Source organism: Pimephales promelas, chromosome 6 (assembly GCF_988280905.1).
Source record: "Pimephales promelas chromosome 6, fPimPro1.hap1.1, whole genome shotgun sequence".
Classification (NCBI taxonomy): Eukaryota; Metazoa; Chordata; class Actinopteri; order Cypriniformes; family Leuciscidae; genus Pimephales; species Pimephales promelas.
In genome coordinates this window covers 14912230-14940117 of record NC_142774.1, presented here as the reverse complement: position 1 = coordinate 14940117, position 27888 = coordinate 14912230, and the positions used below count along the sequence as shown (strand labels likewise).

Genomic DNA, 27888 nt, shown 5'->3' with positions numbered 1-27888 from the left:
AATAAAAAAAAAATCATTGTTATGTGTGCTGCGCTGGTCTAGTTGTGAATAGTCACGACATGCATATCATTGCCCTATTGTTGATTTGATTGCTTCTATTGTTCTTTTTCCTTTTAGAAGTCGCTTTGGTGCCTGATAAGAGATAAGAAGAAGCACCTGATAAGAGACTTTTTTCAAAAACAAACAAAAAAAAAAGTTTTTTAAACTTACCAATTACAAACTCTTGTATGTAATTATTATTAGTTTTTAATCAAATTAATGCAGCCATGGTGAGCATGAGACTTTTATCAAAAACATTTTTTTTTAAAACCTACCAGCACCAAACTTGTAAATGGTACTGTGTAGTGTGTATATGAAGAGTTCGGATGCAAAAGCCTCTAAGTGCCATTTGAAATTTTCTTCTAGAATGATCATTTTTATCAAGCTTGTATATTTAAGTTCAGTGATTTCACTTAAATGGCAATGATAATTACCTATTAATTGTTATTTAAGTGAAATTACTGAACTTAAATATACAAGTTTGATAAAAATCATCATTAAAGAAAAAAATTTCAAATGGCATTTAGAGGCTTTTGCATCTGAACTCTTCATATGTATAATTTTACTTTTATATGCCATTTAACTTTTATATTCCAGATGATTTGCCTAGAGTTCTGTTGAGCCACAGTTGGATCTACACACATTCCTCATGGCACTCCATGGGTTTTGAATTTCACATCTCATTGCATGTTGTAACGTGGCAATTTCCGCAGCCACATCTTTATATGTTTACGGAGTGATGCTTACCTTGCACATATATGTAAGAGAGGAAAGAAAATTTCCTGCCGACTCTATTTTGAGTCTGGCTGAAAGAACAGAAGCTCATCAAACAATGCATTGATTTAGGCCAGTGCCCAGCTGCCCACGGGCTGCCATTTGCCCTTCCTAATGCCCTTCTTAATACTAATACCCACTAGAATTAGGTGATCAACCTCCTCTGCACACAGTGGTGCTGTGGAGTTAATAGAGGCATTGTTAGACAGATGTTGTCTTTAAAGATGCGTGCATGGTTACTGTCATGGATCTATCTAGACACTAATACACTTCTCGGAAATATACAGAATAATACAACCTCTCACTAATTATTATTTTTTTCCCTAGAGCAGTGGCCACCAATTATCAGACAGCAGTCCATATTTAGTCCCAGTTCTGGGTCATTTATCATTTAATATTTTAATCCGTATTTTCAGTCAATAATTGTATCCCTTAAATCATCTCTGATAATCAAAATTACTGTGGGGGGCATTTTAGTACAGTGAACTCATTGTCATGTTCAAGAAACCAGTTTGAAATTATTCGAGATTTGTGACATGGTGTATTATCCTGCTGGAAGTAGCCATCAGAGGATATGTCCATGGTGGTGATAAAGGGATGGACATGGTCAGAAACAATGCTCTAGTAGGCCATGGCATTAATGAGCACCTATCATTGATTTTTGAAAATGACTGTTCATGTAGTGTGAATATAGCTCAAAGGGAATGAAAACATCCTGCAAAGATTTATATCTGAATGTGCACCGTATATAAAGTTATTGTCTTTCAAAAGTGAGAGTCGACTCTGAGTCTATGAAATGAATTGTAGAAGTTTACACTTCTACATTATCAATCCGCTAATAATGTGTTGATAATGTTACACAAACCATGTTCCCGTTCGCCATCTCAGAGTCACACAGCGGCCTTCTAAAAAAACAGTATTCTTAGAAATAATGATAGGTAAAGCCCCACCCTTCACGTTGACAGGATTGGTTATAAGTTTGTGATGGAAAGAGAGGCATTTCGAACAGCGTTTTTAAGAATGTCATTTGTACGCTTCGGTGAGTGTGCAAGTGATGTAAACTGTGTTGAGGCTGAACACCGGTAACAATACGAATATCGCAGGAAGCCTAATGTTAGCCTGGATAGTGATACCTAGAAAAAGCACTAACCTAGTATAATTTTTTCTGTTGTATTTATTTGTGCTGTTGCTTGTAATTTGTTTATTTGTTCTTATTTTATTCCTTTGTCTTTAATAATGTTTGAACTTTATATTATTTTGGCTAGTAGTTTGTGTTGGTAGCAAATTGTAAACGAGAGAATTTCTGGTATCTAAAACGTTGGTGGCTCATATATTAGAACACAATTGTTGCATGGGTCAAAGCAATTAAACATTTTATTTGTATTTTATTCTTTTTTTTTTTTTTTTTTGGTCGGGCAATTTTTGGCAGGGCAAGTAAGAATTTGAACCACTGGCCCAAGTGGGCCAATAGAAAAATCATCCTTTGCATTGAGCCTAGATATAGATTGCTAATAATTGATAGACCATATTTTTATAATTATTAATTTTTATTTTTTCACAATACAGTACTAATTATCTTATTCATAATAATGCTGTGATATGTTTACATAAACTTTTGAAAACAATTGATAGTAAAGCTTCTCACTGACGCACTCCAAATGTCACATAGTGTACAGACATATGCTTAAAGTAAAAAATGTAGAGACTGGGTCTCATGGAACTTTAATTGAATACCCCTGACCTGCCCTGCCCTGCCCTAGAGCATAGTGTTTATCATTCACATCTTTTGACATTCTCACTCTCCATTCTGTCCTGGGGCATTTAGTCAGCAAGTCCACTCTGCCAGACTCACATGATTGAGCATTGTTGTAGAGTAATCCACATTCACTCCAACCCGCACAGATGCGTTGACCGGGCGTTATTAGTTCAGAGTCGGACTGGGCTAGAGGGTGGAGTAAGCAGCTTAATGGGTAGCTGTGTGGCCATAAATGAAATTTGGGTTATTCATTAATGATTAAATGGAATTAAGTTAGAATGATTCTTTCTATAAGGATAAAATACTGTAAATCTGAGACAAATATGGCAAGCAAATTTAGAAACCGCCATAGTTAGCAAAATAAGATGTGATAGGTCTACTGCACTGCCAGCTCATTCCACACAGACGGGCCCAGCTGTTAGTGTTGACGACACTACATTGCTGGATACTGCTCATAGTGTTCATCCTAAAATACCCCAGCACTCTGTCCCACGGACCCCAGTGAGAGTTCACTTATATCGGGATCATCCTTTGGGAGTCCACAGAATGAAATTTGCTCCCTCTGATTTACAAATCCTCTCCCAGAATCATGTTCCAGATGAAGTCCCATCCCCTTTTTCATTGGGTTTTCCACATGTTTTCCTGAGAGAAGGGGAATTCTTGGTATCAATTAGCAACACCTGCCACTTCAGGATGCTTTTGGCAACACAAGAGTCCAGCAGGATGTTTGCAGAGCAGAACTTTCATTATGACCAGCTCATATCTGTAAATAGGTGGTATTGTTAAAATATTCTTTGGGAATACTTCACCTGAACAGAAGACAATGCAATCCAAATATCCCCAGTGTGATGCAATAAAACGATTGTGTGTGTTTTAAATGTTTAAGGTCATGTCATAGATTGGTTTACATACTTTAACTTTACCCTTCAAAAGTTTGGTCTATATTATGTTTTAGTGTTTTTGCTAGAAGTCTCTTAAGGGACATTTTTCAGGACATTTTGATGAATAGAATGTTAAAAACAACTAGCAATATCTTTGTGACATCATAAATGTCCTTAATGTCACTTTTGATTTATTTAAAAAAAAAAAAAATAGTAGTTATCATAAACTAAGAGTTAACAATATTTCTACAGCATTTATTAATCTTAGTTAATGTTAGTTTTAACATTTATTTTAAAATCAAGAGTCATATTTGTTAATATTAGGTAATAAATGTCACTTAATTCATTAACTACTGTTAACATGAGACCTTATAAAGTATTACCAAAATATTACAGACCCCAAACTTTCAATGGTAGCGTAGGTTAATGTGTGGCACACGTTCCCAAATGGAAATGATGGGAAAACACTCTGCCGCCACAGCACCCAAAAATAAAGCAATTCCTAATTTTTTTCTATGTCTTCACTCTTTCCTTTACAGAGCTTTCATTGGCCCAGAAGAAGTTTGCTCAGTGCCTGGGCGAGTTCAAATTTGAATACATCGGCGATGCCAAAACTGACGATGAGAAGTGCATTGGTGAGGTTTTTTGTCTTCCCTTTTTGCATATATTAATTTACATGCATGCATGCATTTGCTTATACCGTGCTTTGCTCAGGGTCTGCATATGTTTCATTTCAGATGAATCTTTGCAAGAGTTCTCATCCTTTCTCAGAAACTTGGAAGACCAAAGAGAGCTAATGGTGAGCACAACCAGTTGAGACTTGCACCAAACAAACTCTCTGTTATACATTTCACTCAATTCCTTGCAGGCTAAAAGATATTTTTAGAACATGCCAGCATGGCCATTTGCTTGTGGAGAGACACATTCTGTAATCAGTTTTAACACTGAGTTCAACACAGTCTGTAAAGCAACATCAGTCCTCTGTTTGTTACTGCATTATTTAGTCATAGTTTTGCTACAGGAACTGAGTTACATTGCCATAAGTTATTTGTGTCCTTTCTCACAGATTACTCAGAGATTGCGCAAGACCGCTGCTTATGTTGAGTCATGTCACCTCAACTATGTTGTGTAGGAACTGTACTTTCAAAAACGTTGCAAGAACATCCAATGGCAATTGGTTTAAGTCATTTCAAAGACTAATGTATATGTTGTCTGTAATTAACTTAGCAACTTGATTTTAGAGTGTAAAATGTGTAAAAATGAGACAAAAAAATTCACTTTTACCTATTAGATTAGATGACAAATCACTTCCTCTGCATTCTTAATGTATGAGAGGACTATATATCCTAATAGGTGGTTAACCATCTAGCTAGGAAGGGCTCATGTTGCATGTAGGTCATGTTAGTATTTATTTAGTATGCAGAATTAGAGTTGAAAGGCCCTGCCCATGACTCAAAGTGCAACAGCTGACAGTTGTCATGAGCTCAGATTTGAGCCCCACCCGTTCATAACACCTCAGCAGGCCAATGACGTTTTGGCCCCTTGGCTCTTTGGAGTCATGTGTAGAAGGGGCAGAGCTAACGGGTCCTGACAGGGTCCGAAACAGAGTAGTGGTAGACCATTCTATGCTCATTCTAACAGTCACATCATGGGTTGCCTTGGTCAGTTCATTACCTCATTTAAGGGTAAAGAGAATGTCCTTAATTACTTCAAATGGGGAAAAGTATTCCTAAATTTCAAGAAGCTTGATTTACACTACAAATATAAATAAATCATAAGAAATATGTGGAGAGCTGCATTTATATTGTTCTGAGCCCTTAAAGGGAAATGGTTTTTCGACGTGTTTGGGTTTGCTTGCAAAACTTCTGCATTTCTCAGAGAAACCTTGCAAACTCTCCCGAAAAGTTTCATGTTCTCTCACAAATTTTCTTGGACAAATACCAAACTTGTGATGGAAATAATAATTATTTTGTGAGCAGATGCAAAGTTTCCTTGGCGAATGCGATTTATGAGAAAGTTTTGTGAGTTAAAGCAAAGTTTCTTGGGGATCGTAAAACGTTTTTTTTGCGAAAAGTTTTGCAAGTGAACGCAAAAGCATCAATGTCCTTTTAGGAAAGGGTTGGACTACTATAAATCCAGTTTCCTGCATTGTTTAGCTACAACCCTGATAAAGCTCATCTATGAGATGTATGTGATTGGGGTTGAAGCTTAAAGAGGACATATCATGCAAAATCCACCTTTTCAGCCCTTAAATGCATTTTGTTGTATATTTGGAGTGTTTATAAGTACAGAAAAGATGAAATTATTCTCTTCAGGTTCTTCGTTTATATTTTTATATTCTGTTTTGGTCATATTTTTCAACCTGTTCAGAATTACGTCTCAGTATTTGCAGCGGAACTGACAAATAAGGACATTAACTACCGGCCCAACACTTCGAGTAATCCGCCATTATTATTTCTCGCTCCGATTTTGTAGTCCAAGCTCAATGATGCAGAAGTTACGAAGGGGCAAGTCAAAATGTTCGGTTGTTGGATGTACTGACCTGAAGCATTTCAAGGATTCCAACTTCAACAACCTCCGCCAGTATTAAGAAGGGTTTTGCCGATCGACTTCGTCTGAATGAGGGGTAAATTCATTCTATCTTTGGAGACGACGAACAGAGCATTTCGATAAGCTGTAATATATCGTTATAATAATATCGTTAATAAACGTAAAGGACTTTACTTTACTAAAACACATGGTGGTCATGGTTTAGCAGTACCTTTGTCTTTCTTTGTTTTTGTTTTGAAGTAACATTACACGTTTGAAGTATTATTGTTCTTGAGTTTCATCAATGGTCATTTAGCTGCTGTGTTTTCTGATGCTTTTCTAAACGTATCATATTATCAATGCAGATTTTTAGTGGTAAGATTAAACCGTAGTCATTTATCTTGTCAGTGTGCTTGTTTTAACAAGAGAAATAATCGACTTTCACTTATAACACAATACAGTTACATACCATAGCAATACATCCTAATGAAGATGTTGTTCTGCAGGTTCGTCGTCGTCTTTTTCAAATCGCTCGCTCTGGCTCGACCATGTAAGGCTTGATGGACAAGTCTTCTGTTGTTGACATTTTGTTGACAAAATGTTCTTTGAAGCTATGGTATATAATTATATATCTCTAATCAAACTACTAAAATGGCCGAACGATTTTAACCGAGTGTGAACTCAGCAACCTGGAGAGCGGGCGGGGTGTGACGCATCTCTTTTTTATTTAAAGGGGCCGCTTCAAAACGAGTTGCTCACGAATGCACTTCAGAAAAGGGGTAGAAAAGAGGCCTGTGGAGCTATAATAATGAGGAATTCAGACCCAAACATTGCAGTTATGCTTTATATAGACCTCAAATGTATGATTTATATGTAAAAATGAATGATTTAAAAGCATGATATGTACCCTTTAACTCGAGGTCCTATGTTGCCCAACCCTGCTTTAGGGGCTCTGTACTATTGCATATTTGGCTTGTCATCACAAGCACCACATAGAATATTGAGCAAATTACCTTTTAAGGTACTACACTCTTATTAGATGAAAGAATTATATTATCCAGCATATTTAGTAAACAAAAATGTAAGCAGTGGGGGAAGTGTAGAATTTTATGAATGGCAGCTGTAGGCATTTCTGTAGAAATCTGTGGAGCTTTCTGGAGATTTATTACAGTTTCTGTGTAGGTTTAGTCATGACTAAACTAGAGAGTAACCTGAGTGAGTTATCTTCTGTAAACAACTGGCTGATTGGCAATATGCTGTCTCTACATTTTGACAAGACAGAGGCTATTCTGTTTGGTTCAAAATATAAACTAAACAGATGCTCGAAATTTAGGGTTATTTTGAATAATATTGAGGTCAGTACAAAAACGTCAGTAAAATACCTGGGTTGCATCCTAGAAAACAACTTGGATGGCAGGATGATGGCCAACAAAGTTCTGACTGAGTAAAGTCACTGGGCTGATAAAGTTTTTAGCTAGAAACTCTACATTTTTAGATAGGTCAACAATGATCATTTTAGCTAACGCTTTAATTTTAAACCAGTTTGAATATGCATGCACTTCCTGGTTTAAAGGCCTTAGAAAACGACTTAAAGGAAGGCTGCAAACAGCACAAAATAAATTAATAAGAGTAATTCTAAACATGGGCCATAGGTCTCATGTAGGTAAGGCACAATTTGCTGAGCTTAACTGGCTTCCTGTTGAGTCACGCGTTATTATGTCAAGACTGACTATGACTCACAAAATGTTGTATGGTAAAGTTCCAAATTATTTGTTGGGCCTTATTACTAAGATGAAGGACACGTACACTGTTTACACTCATGGCAGTATATCAGATCTCTGTCCTTATGCATTCAAGACAATGTTAGGGGAAAAAAAACATTTGCCTATATAGGGGCTGTTCAGTGGAACATGTTAGACCGGCAAATTAAACTAATCTTAAGCATTAATTCTTTTAAAAAGAGGACCAAGGATTGGTTATTAGAGAGGGTAGCGAAATAGAACAAGGAGACAGTTACCATCTATAATGTGTATAGAAAATGAAAATGTTTGTAGTATGTTGTCATTGTTATCACATATGTAATTGTCCTGTCTTGACGTTATGTGTAAGAGAACCACAATGGAAATAAGTCCTGGACTTTATTGTGTTTTAATCCTCGATTATATTTTGATGGCTTTTGTTTTTATGTTTTAAGGCTTTCTTGATATAATTAAATAAAAAAACCAAAACCAAACTACTGAATAGGTGATGCAAGGATGTCAGCTTTATTGACCTTTGAAATTAAAATTGAAAAATTTTAACCTACAATCACTCGAGTTTCTTCTGTTTGTTTCTTCTGATGTTTAATACAATTAAATGAAATGGTCAAATATTATATATCAAAATACTGAATTGCATTTTCACAGATGAGAAACATCACAGAGACACTGATGAAGCCTTTAGAAAAGTTTCGGAAAGAGCAGCTCGGCTCAGCAAAGGTAAAAATCTAGGTCTTCACTGTTAGCTCCCACATTTAAGATGTTTGCATTGATTTAATTAAAAGACATGGAAAACTGTACATTTATCATAAACATTTCCATATGTTAAAAATAGTAAGTTCCTCAATTTGATATTTCAGGCAGAGAGAAAGAGGTACGAGAAGGAAACAGAGAAGTACTACAGTTCGCTAGAGAAACTTTTGAACATGTCAGCAAAGAAGAAGGAGCCACAATTACAGGAGGTACTTTACATTTCATTCTTCCCACACACATGGATGTGTAATGCAAACTATTTTAATGAATGCTGGTTTTCGTCTTATCCTTTGGAAAAAAAAAAATAGATTTTTATGTCAAGGCCATTGGTTTTCTATATTCTTTACAATACTGTTTAGTGAAGGATCAGTTTGTCATTATTTCTACTATAAGCTAGGCATCTGACTTGATCTAACAATGTCTGGGGAACATAACCTTTTAAGGCGTGCAATCTGCCATGAATGTTGAATACATTGAGCACAAAAACAACTAGAGACTGTTGATATTTTTTTATGGTGGGTATTATGTTACTCTGGACGTGTGTTTTTTTTGGGTTCAATGGCTGGGGTTTTAGTAGTGGGCTATTTAGTGTCAGACTGGTGTTTACAGCAGACATACTTCGAAGTATAAGATACTTAGAGATATTATAGAATGCCAGAGGACTGCTAAATTTTCTCCAGTTCATAAGACACTTAACTTGTCATGGGCCGTACACATTGACTCCAGACAAATATGGTTAGGGAGAGGGATTTTGGTCATTCACTCTAATCTAGTGCGCAACAAATTATTCTACTGTACATATTTAGACACTGTTACATCTCAAGACAACTTAATTCAACAACTCTCAACTCAGTGTTAATGCAGACACTCTCATAATAAAATTAATTTATTTCATGCTGTGTAGTTTCTCCCTCCAGTCCTATGTTTACAATGCATTTAATCCACTCTGTTTAAAGCATGGGCTCAATGATAAAAGAGGGAATCTGTTGGTGGTGGTTTATTAAAAATCAAATAAATAATAATCAAATGACTTTAGTATCTTTAGTAACTATAATTAATGTTAAAACTAGCTTAAATCACAAACAACATTTGGGTTGAAGTTAAACTATTGGCATCCAATTTTCTTATTTACTAGAAATCTAAACATTGTTGTGGTTATTGCAATGCCAACTGAATGAATTTTGGGAGTCATTCCCGTATTCATTATATGCCAGAACGCATAACACACAGAGAACAAAAGCTTAAGTGATTCATTCCCACATTTAAATGCAGTGTAAACGTGGGCATAGACACATTCAATTGCAAGTTCAAGTTATTTTGGTAAAGCTTTGAGACTTTAAGCCTACATAACTGTGTTTATTTATGATGGAGTTCGCCATGGAATGTTGCTAAGAGACGTCAGTGTGATGCACTCTATTTAAAGGAACACCTCGACTTTTTGGGACTTTAGCCTATTCACCTTACCCCCCAGAGTTAGATAAGTCCATACATACCTTTTTCATCTCCGTGCGTGCTATAAGTCTGTTTGACGCACCCACCGCTAGCCTAGCTTAGCACAAAGACTGGATGTGACTGGTTGCAGCTTTCATACTAATCCAAATGAGTGGCAAAATAACGCAAACGTTTTCCTATTTACATGTAGTGATTTGTATTGTCACATAATGTACAAATAACAAAGTCAAATGAGACACAGACATCTTTTAACCGTATAAAACCTGGGAACTATTCTCTGAAGGCGAAGCACTGCTACTTTGACGGCGTAATAACCGCATCACCGGAGACACGCCGTGGTGAGGAGCGGAGAGTTCGCTCGGTGTTTGGGTAATAGAGTCAGCAATTTATAAATAGTAAAAGCGTAGTTTAGAGTCATGGGTTTTCGCTCTATTGTAAATAGCTGCGACAGTAAACAGGGGAGGTAATACCATGTTTCACAGAATTCCAACTAAAAACGCTGACTGGATGAAGAAATGGCTAACTTACTCTGGATATTTATCCAAACACACCTAAGATTATCAAGGGACATTATGTTTGCTCGGTACATTTCAATGAGGACGACTATTTTGAAAAAATGGAATTTGCCACACGGACCATATAATGTGCTGAAGGATACGGCCATCCCATCTATAGCACAGACAGGACAAGTATCACCTGCTGCTGAGGTAAGTGTTCCGTTATGTTTTTAGATGATCTACTGTAACAGTGCCATTAGCCAGAGCTAATGTAACGTTAGTGACACTATTATATGATTAGGGTATGAATATGTTTTTATCTTGATGCGGTGCGGACGCGCTTGGAAAAAAAACGAGCGCGTTTACCGCGTTGAACTTGCACCCTGCGCGCGGCGCGCCTAGTAGCCTAAATTTGAAATAACCATGGAAATAACGAACTTGAGCGTGCAAAAGGGTACGATAGGCTGTGAGTTCATTGTGCAAAAACAATTTGTGCTATTACTTTCCCCTTATTCTATTCTATAGTAATGCAATACTGTATATTATATATGCAAATGTATTTACTGTTGAATACATTTGGTTCAGCTAATAAATTGCATTTAAAATATATTGATTCCTGTAATAATAATTATTTATTCATGTGATATTTATAAATCTGGGTGCGTTTTTGGTTGGAAATCAATGAAACATGGTACTGTATTACCTGGTCTCCCCTGTTTATTGTCACAGCTCATACAATAAAGCAAACACCCATGATAAACTTTGCTTTTCTATCTAACGTTAGTAATTGCTGACTCTTTATTCCAACGCTGAGCGAAGCGAACTCTGCTCCTCGTCACGGTGCGTCTCAGGTGATGGTTATCACTCTGCCCAAGTAGCAGTGCTTCCCCTTCAGAAAATATAGTATTTATACGGTCAAAAGATGTCTGTGTCTCATATGGCCTTCATATTTGCACACTCTGTGACTATACAAACCACAACATGTAAATAGGAAAACGTTTGCGTTATTTTGTCACTCATTTGGATTAGTATGAAAGCTGCAACCATTCACATCCAGTCTTTGTGCTAAGCTAGGCTAGCGGTGGGTGCGTCAAACAGACTTATAGCACGCACGGAGATGAAAAAGGTATGTATGGACTTATCTAACTCTGGGGGGTAAGGTGAATAGGCTAAAGTCCCAAAAAGTCGGAGTGTTCCTTTAACTGTATTTGCACAACTTATAACTATATTAGTTACTGTTTAGCACTGTTTACATTCACACAATACTTTGCTCAATTACATGATCCAAGTCATTTCTTTGTTTTCAATGTTAAATGTTCAGATTTAGTTGTGTATTATGTGTAGTTGTAAGGCAGGCTACACATGGACTAGTAGACAGCTTTTGGGAAAAAAAAAAAAAAAAAAAAAACCTCCCAAGAAGCTTATAAACATTGGGTGTAAACCTGGAAAGTGGATTCAGGACTTTTTAACAGGTAGACAACAGTATGTGAGACCGGGACATAGTCGGTCAAGAACCATCATGACAAACAATGGAGTTCCACAAGGATGTGTTTTATCACCATTGTTGTTTATTTATATACTAATGACTGTGTCAGCCACCATTCAAACTGTTCACTGATTAAGTTTGCAGATAATGCTGCCCTAGTCAGTTTTCTTACAGATAATGAACAGGATTATAGGACTGAGGTTGACCATTTCCATGAATGGTGCAACCAAAATTCACTAATTTTAAATATTTCAAAAATTAAAGAAATGGTGATCGATTTTAGGAAAAGGCCCCCTCCACTGCAACCTGTTACTATTCAAGGGAAAGTTATTGAGACTGTGGAGGAGTATAAATATTTGGGCACTATTATTGATTACAAACTCCCCTGGTCTGCCAACTCACTAGCTAGATACTCAAAAGCAGAGCAACAGCTCTATAATTTAATGAAACTGTGTAGTGTTATGCAGAGACAACAACTTTGACATTGTTTTATTTAACTTCTATTCAGAATGTGGTGACTTTGGCCATCCAGTTTTGGGGACGGGGTCTTTCAGTCCAGAATAGGAACATGCTAGACAAGGTGACTAAAAGGGGCAGGAATATTACAGGTTCCGATGTTAAAAGCTTCTCTGATCTTACAGATCAGTCTTCCCTCAATTTGGCTCTGAGGATACTGGATGATCCGTCCCACCCACTTTGCTCAGAGTTTCCGTCTCTACCCTCTGGACGTGGAAAAACAAACGTGCCTTTACATAATTTGTGCCAAGGAGCATTCAGTTAACAGATCGGACACAGGCGCATAGATATTTTTTTGTATTATTAATTATTTCTTTAGCTATTTATTGATTAATTTTAGCTATTAGCAGAATACAACTCTTCAGTCGGAAAACGGTGGCTTGCTCACTTCAGGTCGGTGGGGAGCTCCTGCCTCAAGTTGACGAGTGTAAGTATCTTGGGGTTTTGTTCACGAGTGAGGGAAGGATGGAACGGGAGATTGACAGATGGGTCGGTGCAGCTTCTGCTGTAATGCGGTCCATGTACCGGTCTGTCAGCCGGTAAGGCGAAGCTCTCGATTTATTAGTCAATCTACGTTCCTACTCTCACCTATGGTTATGAGCTTTGGGTCATGACCGAAAGGACAAGATCCCGGATACAGGCGGCCGAAATGATCTTTCTCCGCAGTGTGGCTGGGCGATCCCTTAGAGATAGGGTGAGAAGCTCGGTCACTCGGGAGAAGCGCTGTTCCTTCACATCGAGAGGGGTTTACTGAGGTGGCTCGGGCATCTGTTTCGGATGCCTCCTTGACGCCTTCCTGGGAAGGTGTTTCAGGCATGTACCACAGGGAGGAGACCCTGGGGAAGACCTAGGACACGCTGGAGGGACTTTTTCTCCCTGTTGGCCTGGGAACGCCTCGGTGTCCCCCCAGAAGAGCTGGAAGAAGTGTCTAGGAAGAGGGAAGTCTGGGCATCTCTGCTTAGACTGCTGCCCTTGCGACCCGGCCCCGGATGAGCGGAAGAAGATGGATGGATGGTTTTTAGCTATTGGATTGATGATTGCATGTTACCACCATTGCTGTGTTTTTTTTGTTTTTTGTTTTTTTTTTGTATCCACTATGTTCACAATGTTGTTGGACATTTGGTGTGGTTTACGGAAAAACAAAAACAAAACAAATTCCCCTTGGAGCAATAAAAGGTTTCATTCATTCATTAATTTTTCCATTCATTCATCCCCATCTGCATATCTTAAGTCACTCTTTATTTTCAGGTGATAATTTCTCGGGCTGGGTAATAAATATCGATTTCTCGATATTAATCGATTCTCATATTTACGAACCGATATCGATTCTTAAATCTCAAGAATCGATTAGTCATCCTGTTTCATTTGAATGAATGGAACATTGTATCGCAGCTGCGCGCATCCAAAAAATCGCAATAATCTTTGTGCTTTGTTACTATTGATATGAAACAAAGTCTCAATTTTCAAATTACGTCCATTTTCTTTAGAAATTCAAAAACATAAATAGAGTTTTGGCGCTGTGGCGTGAGATCACTCTGGCACAGCTCAAGAGAAGCAGCAGCGCTGATCTCTCTTCCGGCTTAATAATACCAGTCACAGCGCGGAATAAACATGAATGAGCATCTGAAAGTGTGTTAAAAGGTAGAGTACAACTTATCGAAATCCGTATCATGTCACATTGATTCGCTGAATCAGCATTTCAACCGTGGAAAGACGTCAGTTAAACAGCTTGTAATCAATGTCATGTATTGTCATATTTACCTCAGAAAACCCACATAAACTCGTTAGTCAGCTAGAAAAAATAACTCTAGAGAATTATTTATATATATATATATATATATATATATATATATTGTTAAATATACACACCATATTACATATGCATTATAATCTTAATGTTCTTCAATATTTAATGCATATTTGAATAAATCTGGCAAGTTTTTATGACAGCCACCATTTAAATGTTTATGTTTATTCATATAATCTTCATATTATAAAAATAAATAAGTGTAATTTTAGTGTTTGTATAGCTACAAAACAGTTCATTATTACCTTCATATTAGGCTAATGAAGCCTAGTAGGCTACAACTAGACTCCCATAGTTTACAGCATTAGTTAAGAGATTTGATTTCCTTGAGAAAATTTGCCATTTATTGTAACTGATATTCAAAATAATCAATATTGAATCGAATCGGAATCGAAATCGAATCGAATTGCAGGCTTGTGAATCAAAATCGAATCGAATTGTGAAATTTGTGTCAATACTCAGCCCTAATGATTTCTGTTCCTTGTTTTCTTCAACCTTTTTTTAAAATTCTGTCTGTCTTTCAGGCAGACGTGTCAGTGGAGGTGATGAGACAGCACTTTCAGGAGACGTCTCTAGAGTACGTTTGCAAGCTGCAGGAGATACAGGAGAGAAAGAAGTTTGAGTGTGTTGAGCCTGTAAGTTCATGACCCTTCATCCTGATGGTCATTCAACTTGATTTATTTCAACATGGTTTGCTTTCATGTTTGTCCATCAACAGCATTTGGTATGGTTTCACATGCCACAAAAAGAAAGGAAACACATTTAATGAAATAACACTTAATGCTGTGAAGCGATCGTACAGCACCAGAATACATATATATTTACATATACATATACATATACATTTATTCATTCATTTATACATATACAGTATTTCAAAAGTACTGTCAGAACACTTCCAAACAGAATAACAAAAAAATGAGGGCTATGTTTGGAATGCCATACTGGCATAATACTCTTACTATATCTTTGGCATCTTATAAGTTTGCAAATTTTATACAAAATTGAATTGAAAATGAAAATAAAAAATCACTTTGAATGCCAAATTAAACCATAACCCTATTTACACTAGTCTGTTATGCTCGCCAAGGCTGCATTTATTTGTTTAAAAAATACAGAGAGAGGAAAAAAGCACTAAGATTGTGATATATTACAATTTAAAATAACTGTTTTCTGTTTTTTTTTTTTTTAATCTAAAATGTAATTGATTTCAAGGATGTCAGAGCTGAATTTTCAGCATCATTACTTCAGTCTTCAGTGTCACACAATCCATCAGAAATCATTCTAATATGCTGATTTGCTGCTCAAGAAACTCCATTTTTTTTAGCAATGCTGAAAATAGTTTTGCTGCTTAATACTTTTGTGGAATCTGTCTCAAATACATCTCACTGATCCTAGACATTTATGCAGTTGTGTAGCCTACCTTATATCAAATAAGTAAATGAAATATATATTCTGTGAGAGCTGTAAGTACAGCATGGTTAGGTACAATTACCACACACAAAACTTATTTTAACCTCTTTTAAATATGGGTTTGTCCAGACCATTTACAAGTGGGTCTATTTGGGCCCGCATTCTCACTAATTCTCACTAACTCACCTAAGACACACATTTTGATAGTTTGCATAACCACATAAGTTTGTATCCTTCTAATTTAGCTGAGCAAATATTTACCTGATTACTTTCCAGTTTATGCATGCCTGTTTGACTTTTTACTTGCATGAAACCATGTTTTTTGACCTCGCATAGAGATTTAGACATAAAAACATATATGAACATGGTAATGTCTGTCCTAGTTGATATATGTAGTTCTAATTGTTTCTTTCTCTCATTTCCTTCTTTTCTTCTCTCTCTTGTGCAGATGCTGGCATTCTTTCAGACTGTATTTACTTTCTATCATCAAGGATATGAGTTGGCCAAAGATTTTGATCATTACAAAAAGGCCCTTCAAATCAATATTCAAAATGTAAGTAAAAACTTTCATAATGTTTTTGATTTCAACTCCTAAACTTTAAATCTTTAAAATATATATTTACTCATAAAGATTTGTAATATATATATATATATATATATATATATATATATATATATATACAGTAGAATTATAAAGATAAATGGCATATGAACTGTTTATCAACACATGTAGAGTGATTTGCAGAGATATGTCAGTCTTCACTCACATTCTTCTGGTTAATGCTATTGGCTCTGCAGAGTGACATGGAAAGAGAGTTACCAAGACAGGATGCAACAGCGTTTTGAGAGGGCCTAGGTTTCCAAGGGAAACTTAAAGGCCTTTGTTTGCATTGACCTTCCATTGTGTTTAACTCATAAGCCGGAAGTTTGAGAGCCAACTTCCTCCCTTGCCCTATTTGATTGGGGCGCGTCGCTGGTGTTTTGTTTTGAATCAGTCATAAATCACTTGTGATGGTCAGGGTCAGAGTTCTGAGGATGTGTAAATTGAAAACATGGAATAGCTTGTTTAAACACATTGAGGGTGTTTTTTTTTTTTTTTTTTTTTTTTAATGCATTGAGTAATTTCCCAATCTATTACAAAGGTTTTGGGAATTCAATCAGTCTAATTTCCCAGTTACCAGGCCCTCACAGAATTTGTAAAACTGAATCAATGATTGTGTTATTTTGTTCGTTTGTGCCTCTGCTTTCAGACTCGGAGTCGTTTTGAGGGCACACGCTCTGAGGTGTACGAGTTATTGAAGAGAATCAAAGAGTCGCCACAGGAGTACAGACAGACCAGCCCCATCAGCAGCGAGGGCTATCTTTACATGCAGGAGAAACGTACGCGAGACAGTTTTTATGATGGAACTCATTTGTGCCTATTACTTTTGCTGACTGTCATGCCATGTATCCTGCGCTTTGCTGGTTGCATTACTGATAGTTATTGCTATTTCTGCAGGACCTCCTCCTTTTGGATCCAGCTGGGTGAAACGCTATTGCACGTTTGTCAAAGAACAAAAAATTCTACACATGAAAACCTTTGACCAGAGATCAGGCGGGAAGCTTGTAAGTTCTCATCATCTCATCACACACTGGTCTTGATAACGGCATGTTTCATATAATATTAATGTATTGCTGATCTGCTGTTCACAGAATGTTCTGTATCCTTTCAGGGTGAGACGGACTCTGTTACAATGAAGTCTTGTGTCCGCAAAACCACAGACACACTTGACAGGAGATTTTGCCTAGACATAGAGATCACAGATCGGTATGTTGGCCATGCCTACATGCCCAATGGTTTGCATGGATAAATGTAATGATGCGTTTCTGATTCACAAGAAATAATGTAGTTTATGCGTCATAAATAAAAACTTTTACAATGTTTTACTATGACTCACTTGTAACCCAGTATTCCTTGACAAGTAGATTTTTTTTTTTTGCTTAAAGGGGACATGAAATAGATGTCCCTTTGTATTTACACATAATAGTTTTCTCTACAATCCAAACATACTGCAAGTTTCTTACCCAGCTACTGTAAATAAATTGAATTGACTTAACAGAATTAACACCCTTAACAGGCAAATGTAAATCAAGGATGTGTACTCTTCATAGGCGTAATTTACGGGTGGGACATGTGTCCCCACCACTTTTTACCAGGGTCAATATTGTCCCCGCCACTTTTGAAACATCTCGTGGCACTTATGTAACTAATACAAATAAATAAAACATCTCTAGTTAACTAGCCGAGCATTCATTTACTTTGTTTGTTAAATAAGAGGCGATCTAGCGCTGAAATGTGGTGTTTTTTAAATCAAGTGATCAAAGTGGTTGTTGCCACCAATTCCATCAGTTTAACTGCTCATGCGTATAGCTGTTGGATCTAGGTATTTCTTTACGTGAAAATTGTCAGCACCAACACTTATTACATCTCATTAAACGACAAATTAAACACAATGTACTGTTTAAAATTGCTGGACATTGATATGTAATTGTACATAGGTGTACATCTGATTTATGATTTAGCATTGTATTAGCCCCCAATACAGTGGCAAGTATTTTGTCTTCAGAGGCAATCGTTGTTGCATTGGATAATTTTTTTATGTTTGCCAATCAGTTTGCCAAGTGTTATGTGACAGAGAGTGAACATAATATAAACATCTGAAAATGCATTTTATGACCCCCCTTGAAAACAAATCCAACAAAATTTGTCATTTTTGATTGTTAAGGTTTATACATTTAACTGATGGTAATAATAAACAGGAAAAGAAAAACAATAGGAACGTAAATCCCATGTTTAACATGAGTGAGAGACATATTGGAATGAATATGAATGTATGAATGTATGTCCAAGTGAAAAGGATCTTAAACAAGAAAAAAATGACTGGATTATGGTCTGTTTCGAATTGTTTGGACAGTCAGAGTTTATAGACACCCCAGATTTTCACCATAAAAGCTGCATGTGTACTAGAGCTGCATGATTAATTGTTAAAAAGACAGCAAAAAGACAACATTTTGCCTGTGTCTATTAAACCTGGAACGTTCAGATCTGTGTCTGCGCTACTGCTGATCCAGAGACAGCAGTTGTTATATATAGTGTAAATATGAGACTGCTTCACAGTCTTTTCAACCACAAGAGTATCAGTTCTGTTAAAAATATTCATATATTCACTGAAGAACTGGAATAAAAGTTAATAGTTCAGTCATGCATAAACACGATCAAAATAGAGTAAATCACCTTTTGAAAGTACATAACTTGACACCTCAAATAACAATTGTATATATTGCATTGTTACGCCACCAGATGGTGGCGAGACTGTTAAAAATCTTTTATTTGTCATTGAATCATTCATTTAATAAGATATTTGTTCAAAAAACACTAATTCATGTTCCCAGTACTGAAACAATTAAGTATTTATGAGTGAGTCATTTAATCATTCATATTCATTCAGATTTATTAAACATTTTAAATAGACTTAAATAGACGGCACTGATCCATTTTTTTTTTTTTTTTGTCTGAACCGCTTGTAAATTACATGTTATTTTGTTTAGTTGTCTGTTCAGAATCGTGAGAGAATTGTGATCTCAGTTTGAAACCAAAAACCGTACACTAATGTATACTTTTCTCCTGTATGTAAAGATAGCCCTCGCTAGTCTGTATTCCTTTTATTCTCTTCATTAACTTACCTCAGTGTGTGCCCTCATGGAGAGACACAACCTTAAAATAATAGAAACATGAAATGGAAAGGTGCTTTACAGTTGCTACATTTTGATAATTATGGAGCTGTTTAGAAATGATTCATGCACTAAAAGACAAATAATCTACAATAAACAAGTAATTGTGCTCAGTTTTAATTTTGTGTATAGTAGCAGGCTAAGTCTGTGTGGTTGTTTGTTTGTTTTTTTTCTAGACCAGGCACAGTGCTGACAGTCCAGGCAGTCTCAGAAGATGACCACAGATTCTGGATGCATGCGATGGGAGGAAAGGAGCCGGTGTGTCAATCCCTCACTTCAACTTCAAGCTATATTCAGTCAAAAGAAATCTCTGATTATCAGTTGTCAAAACATGAGGTTCATTTAAGTTATAATAATATTGCAAAAATTATGCATTTTTATATTCCTCAACCGACCGAAGTGTGTACTTCAGAGCATTTTAATGATCAGTAATAGGATCTTGTTTGGTATATAAATTCAGTTCTGTTTGGTGTAATGTGTTTCATGCTGATGTTTATCTCTCACGCACAGATGCAGTATCTCAACCGGACACATTCAAGAGAAAGAGGAAGTGAGTGAACTCAAATTAACTCAGAGTTACTGTTTACAGCTAAATTTTACCTTTAATTGTAAGGAAAAAAAAAACAATTGTGTTTATTGACGGTGCATATATTGTAATGACATTTGTGTATTCCATAGTTGATGCCCAGTTGGATGATGTGGGAATAAGCTTTGTGAAAAATTCAATAAAAGCCATTGAAGCCAGAGGTAACTCCAAGTAATGTTTTAATAGATGAAAATCATATACAAAATAAGTAACAAAATGTTGTAATGCATATAAAAAACATATCAGACATTATTTACAGTTTATTGTCTATCAGCAAAGGAAAACTCATCTGCTAATGTAGTAGCACCCTCTGAACACTAGAGAGCAGAATGATCTAGCAGTTTTTTCCCCAGCCCAAACCAACAACCTGTTGTGCTTCATTCTGGATAATGCAGAAAAAGCTTAGTGTGTAGTATTTAGTTTGTCCAGATCAGCTGGGATGGTTATAGAGTACCTAACTTATTTTGTTTTTTTGCAGGTATTAATGATCAGGGTCTGTACAGAGTGGTTGGAGTCAGTTCAAAAGTACAGAAGCTTGTCAGTTTTATGATTGGTAAGTTGAGCCTTGTTTGATAGGACTGTAATTGTTGGTCAGATTTAGGGGATTTTCTTTTTTGAAGCCCTATAATTGTATCTAGAGCCAGTATTGAGTCTCATTGGCATTCAGACATTCATCTTGTCTGGTGTCTGTCTGTATGTCCCTTTGTCCTGTCCTTTAGGTGATACCTGACTCTATTACTGCAGACAGTTTCTCTCTCTCGCTCTCTCTCGCTTCCTTGATCCTATTTCGCCTCTCCCAAAAACCCGAAAACCTGATCACGCACTATCATCATTCTCTCATGCTCCTGTTCCATGCTCATCTATCTATCTTTCTTTTTTCTTTCTTTCTTTCTTTCTTTCTTTCTTTCTTTCTTTCTTTCTTACTTTTGGTTCTCTCTCTTTCTCTCTCTATCTTGCAGTTGTAGCATGAGCTGGTATCTCTCTGCTCTGAATGCTAAATGCTGTGTCGAGTCGGCAGGCTGCCTGTGCCCCTGCTGCTACATGAACTCAGCCACTTCAGAGTCTAATAGCCATTAACACTCTATACGGATCCACTGTCCTTATCTGAGAACAGCATGGGCCCCTGTAGTTGAACTTAAAAACCTGCCAAATGTCCAGAGCACACAACCAAGTATCCATCTCATTTTCAAATGCAGAGCACTGCCATTAACAGGTTCGGCTCTGGCTGGATTATATCCACACATTCTTGTTATTTAAAGGGACAGTGATTCAATTTCTATACTTGTTTTATTGACACTTTCTCACAATGTGACTAAGGAGCATACATTGTTGTGTTGAGATGTTGGCAGAATGCAAATTGAGTGTTAAGATGAAACGGCATAGTGCTAAAAGGTTATCTGTAACAAGGATCCATTGTGCCCACAGGACACTGGTTGACATGTCAATTTAATAAAGCAATAAGCCATAAGAGGCCAAGCGACAGTTATCATTTATTAACAACATTGGCAGAACCTGATCAATTTTATAACATCTAGTTATACAAAATATCCGATCACAACTAAAAATTTTAAGCAGAAAAACTGTTTTGAACATTACTAATAATAAGAAATGTTTCTTGAGCACCAAATCTGTTTCTTGAGCACTGAAGACTAGAGTAATGGCTACTGAAAATGTATTTTTGACTTCTGCAAAACTTATTTCAAAAACATAAACAAATATTTTTACTCCAAACTTTCAAGTTTCAAGTTTGTGTATTCCAGGCTGCATTTCAGGAGAGCAGAATTGGGAAAGAGAGCATTTATCTCTCAGTCTCTTTGCTGTTTGTGTCGTCAACAGCGGAATGCATTATAAAATGTAAATAGTTTAAACCAGGTTGGAGCACGTTGTATTCAGCGACTTGACTGAATACCACCAGATTTGCCGTTTAAGACTTGATTTGCCGTTGCAAATAGCACACAATCGTTCAAACTGTGATTGAGAATTAAAGGCATAGTTCACTTTGAAATTATTTTTTTGATATGTTTTAGCTTACCTCAAGGGCATCCAAGATGTAGGTGTCTTTGTTTCCACAGTATTTTCAATTTTGACATTTTTCAGTCAAATCGTTGTTGTCTGTAGGTTTAAGGGGTCCACCTCAAAAAGCATGCACAGAGAAGTCAAAATCAAACATGATTTAATGACTCGTAAATGTAAGTACACATTGATGGCCTAAGACACGAAACGAGCGGTTTCAAATCTCATAAGCTTACAGAAGTTATTCAACTTGTGTGATGTTTAGAAGGAATAATATTGATAATCGTTGAATATATTCATTGAAGCAGCAATAGATTCCAAAGTCCACCCCCTTCACCAACCATAGTTTTTTGCCCTCTAATAAAGATGATTTGATCTTAAATTCTTTATTGTTTTGTGATTTGTAGATGAGAAGAGCAATGAAATAGATTTAGCAACCTGTGAGGACTGGGATGTTAAAACCATCACCAGTGCTTTAAAGCTTTACCTGAGGTGAGTTTGTACTTTCTACATTCTGTTTTTGTTTGCAGATAATAAACACAACATAGTTTCTATATATCCTTTCTCTAAATGTACTGATTGTAATTTGACAGAATAGGCTTACACAGTTCAGCCTTAGGACAATTGCTTATTTCTAAAGAAACTTTAGTTTAAAGCTAACTTGTGAATCCTCCGAAAGAAACGTATCTGCCTTTTCATTTATAAATCGATTTAAATCTCAAATAAAAGTATCAAGGATAAATGAGTTCTTGTGAATTGTCAGGGTTTTTTTTTGGTGAATTTCACAGTGGGACATTCCTTTCAGTGATAAAATATTTATATTTTCAACATTTAATTAATATTGCTTTTAATTGATTTCTGTAATTGATTTGTAACAATAGAGTAGCACAATGCAGCTTTTGTAATGCAGCAGAAAAAGGGGTTTATGTGTGTTTTGTCTTTGTACTGCACTACAAGTATGAATGATATTGGTGTGCTCATTTTGGGCTAACGGTGCTGGGACGTGTGCCAGATACTGAGCGAAAGTACCTTCAGATGAACTTGGTTATCACAGTGTGTATGTGTGTTTGTGTGCTCATCTAATTTCTTGCAGTGATCAGCCACATTAATCATAGTGTTGTGTATATAATAATGCCCAATAAAGCCAATAAATCTCTCCCCATCTCTCTCTCTCTCTCTCTCTCTCTCTCTCTCTCTCTCTCTCTCTCTCTCTCTCTCTCTCTCTCTCTCTCTCTCTCTCTCTCTCTCTCTCTCTCTCTCTCTCTCTCTCTCTCTCTCTCTCTCTATCTTTATCTCTATCTCTATCTCTCTCAAGGAGCCTTCCAGAGCCACTAATGACATACGAGCTGTATAAGGAGTTCATCGTCCCTGCAAGTAAGGTCTTTGTCCTTGCTTAGACAATAATCAAGCAATACCAAATCAATTACTTGACAAATGCCATAAAATTATAATATGTGCATGTCAGTGAGAAAAGAGCTTTTGATTTGTGAAACTCTTAAGGGGGTAAATGCTTGTCAAAAGTATCACTGAATTAAATTCTGTTGAAGGACATGTGGCATATGAAAATAACTGCCAAAGATGGTTGTCCTCAGAAGGTTGTCGTAGGTTATGATACTGTAGGTGCTGTAAGTCAATAGAGGCGGGGCAAAACTACTGTTAGTTGTTTGCTTTTGGGAACAGGGACTTATTGTATTCAGGTCCCCCTGGAGCAACAGTTTGCCACTACTCCACTTCGGCCAATATACTCAGTGTTGTTATATATGACTTGAAAAACGCAAATTAACTGATCCGAATAAACTGAAATAATTTAAAGTTGAAGTACTAAAACTGAAAGCCAAATAGAAAGTTAATATAAAATAACTAAAACGTATAAAAATGAATCGAAATAAGAAACTTTACAAAAATTACTAAATTTTATAATAGAAACTGAAAATAAATTAAAAAAATATAATAGAAACTGAAAATATAAAAATGAAAGCTAATTTAAAATATTAGTAAAAACTTTAGTAGTACAGGGGTTGCACAATGAAGCGAAAACACTGGCCAATAACATTGGAGGTTTCACATCTATAGAGGGAATGCATTGACGTCACTTTCCCGCTGGAACAACACCCCTCAGCCTGACTGAGTGGCAAAAGATCTGCTGCGTGACTGGATTTAATAGGGGAAAATGCGACTAAAACGAAAAATTGTATCAATTTAAACTAAATGTTGGACTCAATGTAGTGTTCCTTACAACTTACTAAAGAGCCAGCGATCCATGCATATTGACATGCAGACAGGAATCATGTTGCCTGACATTTATGTTTGCCTGATTTCGACACCGGGGAAATAAAAGCAATACAGACCTAAACATAAAGCAGATTTTTAGAAAAGGAAATCCAAGGCACTCTTCTTTTGAAAATTTAAAATCCTTTATTAGACTGGCTATATCATGATAGAAAAAATATTAAAACATGTGGGGATAAATACAACCCATGTATAAAAGCAAATTTGTGTGAACGCTTTATATAAATACAATATAGGTAGGTCTAAATCCGGGTGATCACTTATATCAGTGTTATATATAGCCTATATACGTATATCATCATGTCGTCCAGCCCTAAAACTTTATAGTTTTTTTTTTTTTTTTTTGTTTTTTGGTCAGTGTTTATTAAAAATAATGTCTAGATTAATAATGTTAATCTAATAATGCAGAATACGCAACAATAAATATTTAATTGATGAGTTGTTAATATATATACGTATATATATAACAATACAAAATAAATAGGTATGGTTTTACACCTAAATTCAGCATATTGACACATAATGATAACTGCAAATCAAGATTTCGCTGACTGGAGTCCAGTTGTTTCTGTGAATTGCAGCCATCCATTTGCAGTCTGTAAAAATATACCTCTGATTTTTTTTTTTTTTTTGTCAAATCTAGTTGTACAGTCAATCGCAAAGCTCTTTCCCATTTTATATGTGTTGTGTTTGTTTTTCGCGGCATTCTCGCTGAAAACAAATACAGCCGCTCAGTCTTTTTGCCACTCACTGTGAGTAACTGCAGGCAGTCCGGCCGACGGTGACGTCACCCGCATACCCTCTATAAATCCACTGCCTGGTGGCCAATATTCACTGATCTTACATTCCATCAGTAAGAGTAGAGTGTGAAGGTTGAATTAGCAGAGCAATAGCACAGCTGGACATAAAAAAATGGATTCCACACAACATAATGGAAGACGTCAGAATTCAAAAGAAGACCAATTGTTGGTGTGCGTCTCGCTGGCTCTTCTTTGACCAGGACAAGAAATCGTTGTGGTGTATTCGAGAGCTATGGTATCTAGGGTAATGTCAGCATACCACCACGAAGGATGATCCACATCCAACAAGAGTAACTGTCCAGCTTCCCAAATCAGTGCAGAATTAAATATGCACATTGACTCTCCCATTTCCATTAAAATTGTTCATCGGGAGCTCCAAAGATGTTGTTTTCAATGGTGCCAACAGTGAAAATCTTGGGCTGTGAACCTTGTGTAAAATGTATTGTTCCCTGATGAATCCACCTTCACCTTTGTCTTTCCCACATCTTCAAGAGTTACAATGTGGAGAAGCCCTAAAGAGGCTCAACACCCAGAGTGAAGCACATGGTGGATCAGTGATGGTTTTTGCTGCATTATATTTGCATTCCCTATTGTGCTTGATGGCCACGTCACTGAACTACTGAACCGTTCTGGAGGACCATGTGCACCTAATGGGTACAAACATTGTACCCTTAATGGGTGCTGTGTATCAGCATGATAATGCACCAATACACACAGCAAGACTTGTGACAGAATGGTGTAAAGTTGAACATCTCCCATGATCTGCACAGTCACCAGATCTGAATAGTTTTGAGTCACTTTGGGGTATTTTGAAGGAGCAAGTCAGAAAACGTTTTCCTCCCCCAGCATCGCATGGTGACCTGGTCACTGCTCAGGAAGAGGAACGGCTCAAAATCCCTCTGGCCACTGTGAAGGACTTGAATGTGTCATTCCCAAGATGAACTGATGCTGTTTGGCCACAAAAGAAGGCCCTAGACCATGTAATATATCATTGTGGTCTAAAACCAGGTGTTTCTTTTTCAATGTTAAACACCTGTATACAAATAATACAAAAGTAACACTGATTACTCCAGCCGTAATAAAACATCAGGAGTTGAACAAAAAAAAAAAAAAAAAGAATATCATATTATATTTATTTCCTGGACCAACTTTGAGCAGTATCTCGGGATGCTTCTTTGCGTTTCTTTGCTGGTCATTTGTAGGCTAGTTTTCCTGTACTGTTTGGTCCTAATAACTCAATCATATTTAAATATATTTTTATTAATTATATTATATGACGATGAAAATAATAAATACATTTTATTTATTTTTTTCTAAATAATGTATAAATAGGTGAAATTTATATTTACAAAACTAAATGCATTTACGTGTAAGTTCTTGGAAACAAATTTAGCCAGATGTGTCCAGACTTTTGATTGGTAGTTTTTGTATTCAATCTTTAAAACATATCATGGATCAGGTACTGATGGTACATTGAGTGCAGAGTTTAAAACTCATATTACTCTTATTGTAAAGTGTAAACTGTGATACTGCAAGTTTCATGATGTATTCTAAAAACCCCTTTTCTCTCTGTCTCTCTCTTTTTTGGTCTACACAGAGAGCGCTAGTCCAGAATCTAGAGTTCAGGCCATTCACTGTCTGGTTCATAAATTGCCAGAGAGGAACAGATTAGTGCTCAGTCTGGTAACCAAGCATCTCGCCAAGTGAGTGGAAGCTGGTGTTTTTTTCTCTCTCTTGTGCATACACAATTTTTGTGTACATTCTCTATTTTATTTCTCCAACCTTTTACTTCTCTCGGCCCTCAGCCACTTTTTTTCTCTCATTATTTCTGACTTACTCCCTCTCTTCATGCTTACCTTCACTACACAAACACACACCCTTCTTACTGGCAGCACCAGTAGGCTACCTCTGTTGCTGAGCAACAGAGCAAACAGGCAGACAGCACTCTGGAGAGAAAAGAGACTGAGCAAAGAGACAACTCCACATGGACTTTCATAGTCTCCATGCTGTTGATCTAGATCAACAACAACAACAAAAAATTCTAGAGAGAAAAAGCCTTTCATCTCCTTTACATTCAACAACTGCAAACTTAGAGTGAAGAGTTACAGTATGCGACAGCTTTCTGTTAAGAGATTAGATTGGGTAATATATTTCTTAAAAAAAATCTTCACTACCATTACAAGGCTTTACCTCAGGCCTAACATGTCTATATAATGTGAATGTAAGCAAATTGAGGATAAGCGTATAATCTCTCTTACCTCCGGCAATCAGTGACTGGGCAGCCGCATTTCCTCAAAATATAGAGTGGGATTTGCTGGCAGCCCAAGATGTGCAATTGGAAATTAAATCCAGGTTATCCGCCACTAAATTCCTCTTCCATCCACTCTAGCCCTCGCAAAATGCTTTAGGAGTTGGCGCGGTTGCACACCCATCAGATATGGAGAAAAAAGCCAAATGTTGCCATATCTGAAATGTAATCGAAGAGGTGATTAATTGCTGTCTGTCAGTGGCATATGTTTTGTTTCAGTGCATCATTTAAAAATGGTAAACTGACTTTTCAGGGCTGTAGTTTGTTTGAATTGTTTTGAAACGGGGACAAAATTGCAAAATTTCCGAAAACTCACTCGTGGTCGTATACGTTCGAATAGTCACAAAAGACCACCTACTCTTTGCCTACTAACCTAATGCATAATCATTATGGTAAGCCCACTAGCCGGAAAGGATTCAAACTTTATCGGCTGAAGACCCAAATTTGAGTTGAAGAAGATG

General features: G+C 36.6%; 1 protein-coding gene across 2 annotated transcripts in view; it reads left to right on the top strand.

Annotated features, from left to right (window-relative positions):
• The window catches only part of arhgap10 (Rho GTPase activating protein 10), a 72040-nt gene that overhangs the window by 20914 nt on the left and 23238 nt on the right, over positions 1–27888 (top strand). For both annotated transcript variants that reach the window (XM_089132145.1, XM_089132146.1), the window contains exons 2-17: positions 3990–4085; positions 4188–4249; positions 8385–8456; positions 8597–8698; positions 14772–14882; positions 16109–16213; positions 16911–17040; positions 17159–17265; positions 17373–17467; positions 19608–19689; positions 19942–19981; positions 20110–20178; positions 20496–20570; positions 22438–22522; positions 23346–23404; positions 26717–26822. In XM_089132145.1, coding sequence (XP_088988271.1) covers positions 3990–4085; positions 4188–4249; positions 8385–8456; positions 8597–8698; positions 14772–14882; positions 16109–16213; positions 16911–17040; positions 17159–17265; positions 17373–17467; positions 19608–19689; positions 19942–19981; positions 20110–20178; positions 20496–20570; positions 22438–22522; positions 23346–23404; positions 26717–26822 — 1396 coding nt within the window. The remainder of the gene's footprint in view (positions 1–3989; positions 4086–4187; positions 4250–8384; positions 8457–8596; positions 8699–14771; positions 14883–16108; positions 16214–16910; positions 17041–17158; positions 17266–17372; positions 17468–19607; positions 19690–19941; positions 19982–20109; positions 20179–20495; positions 20571–22437; positions 22523–23345; positions 23405–26716; positions 26823–27888) is intronic.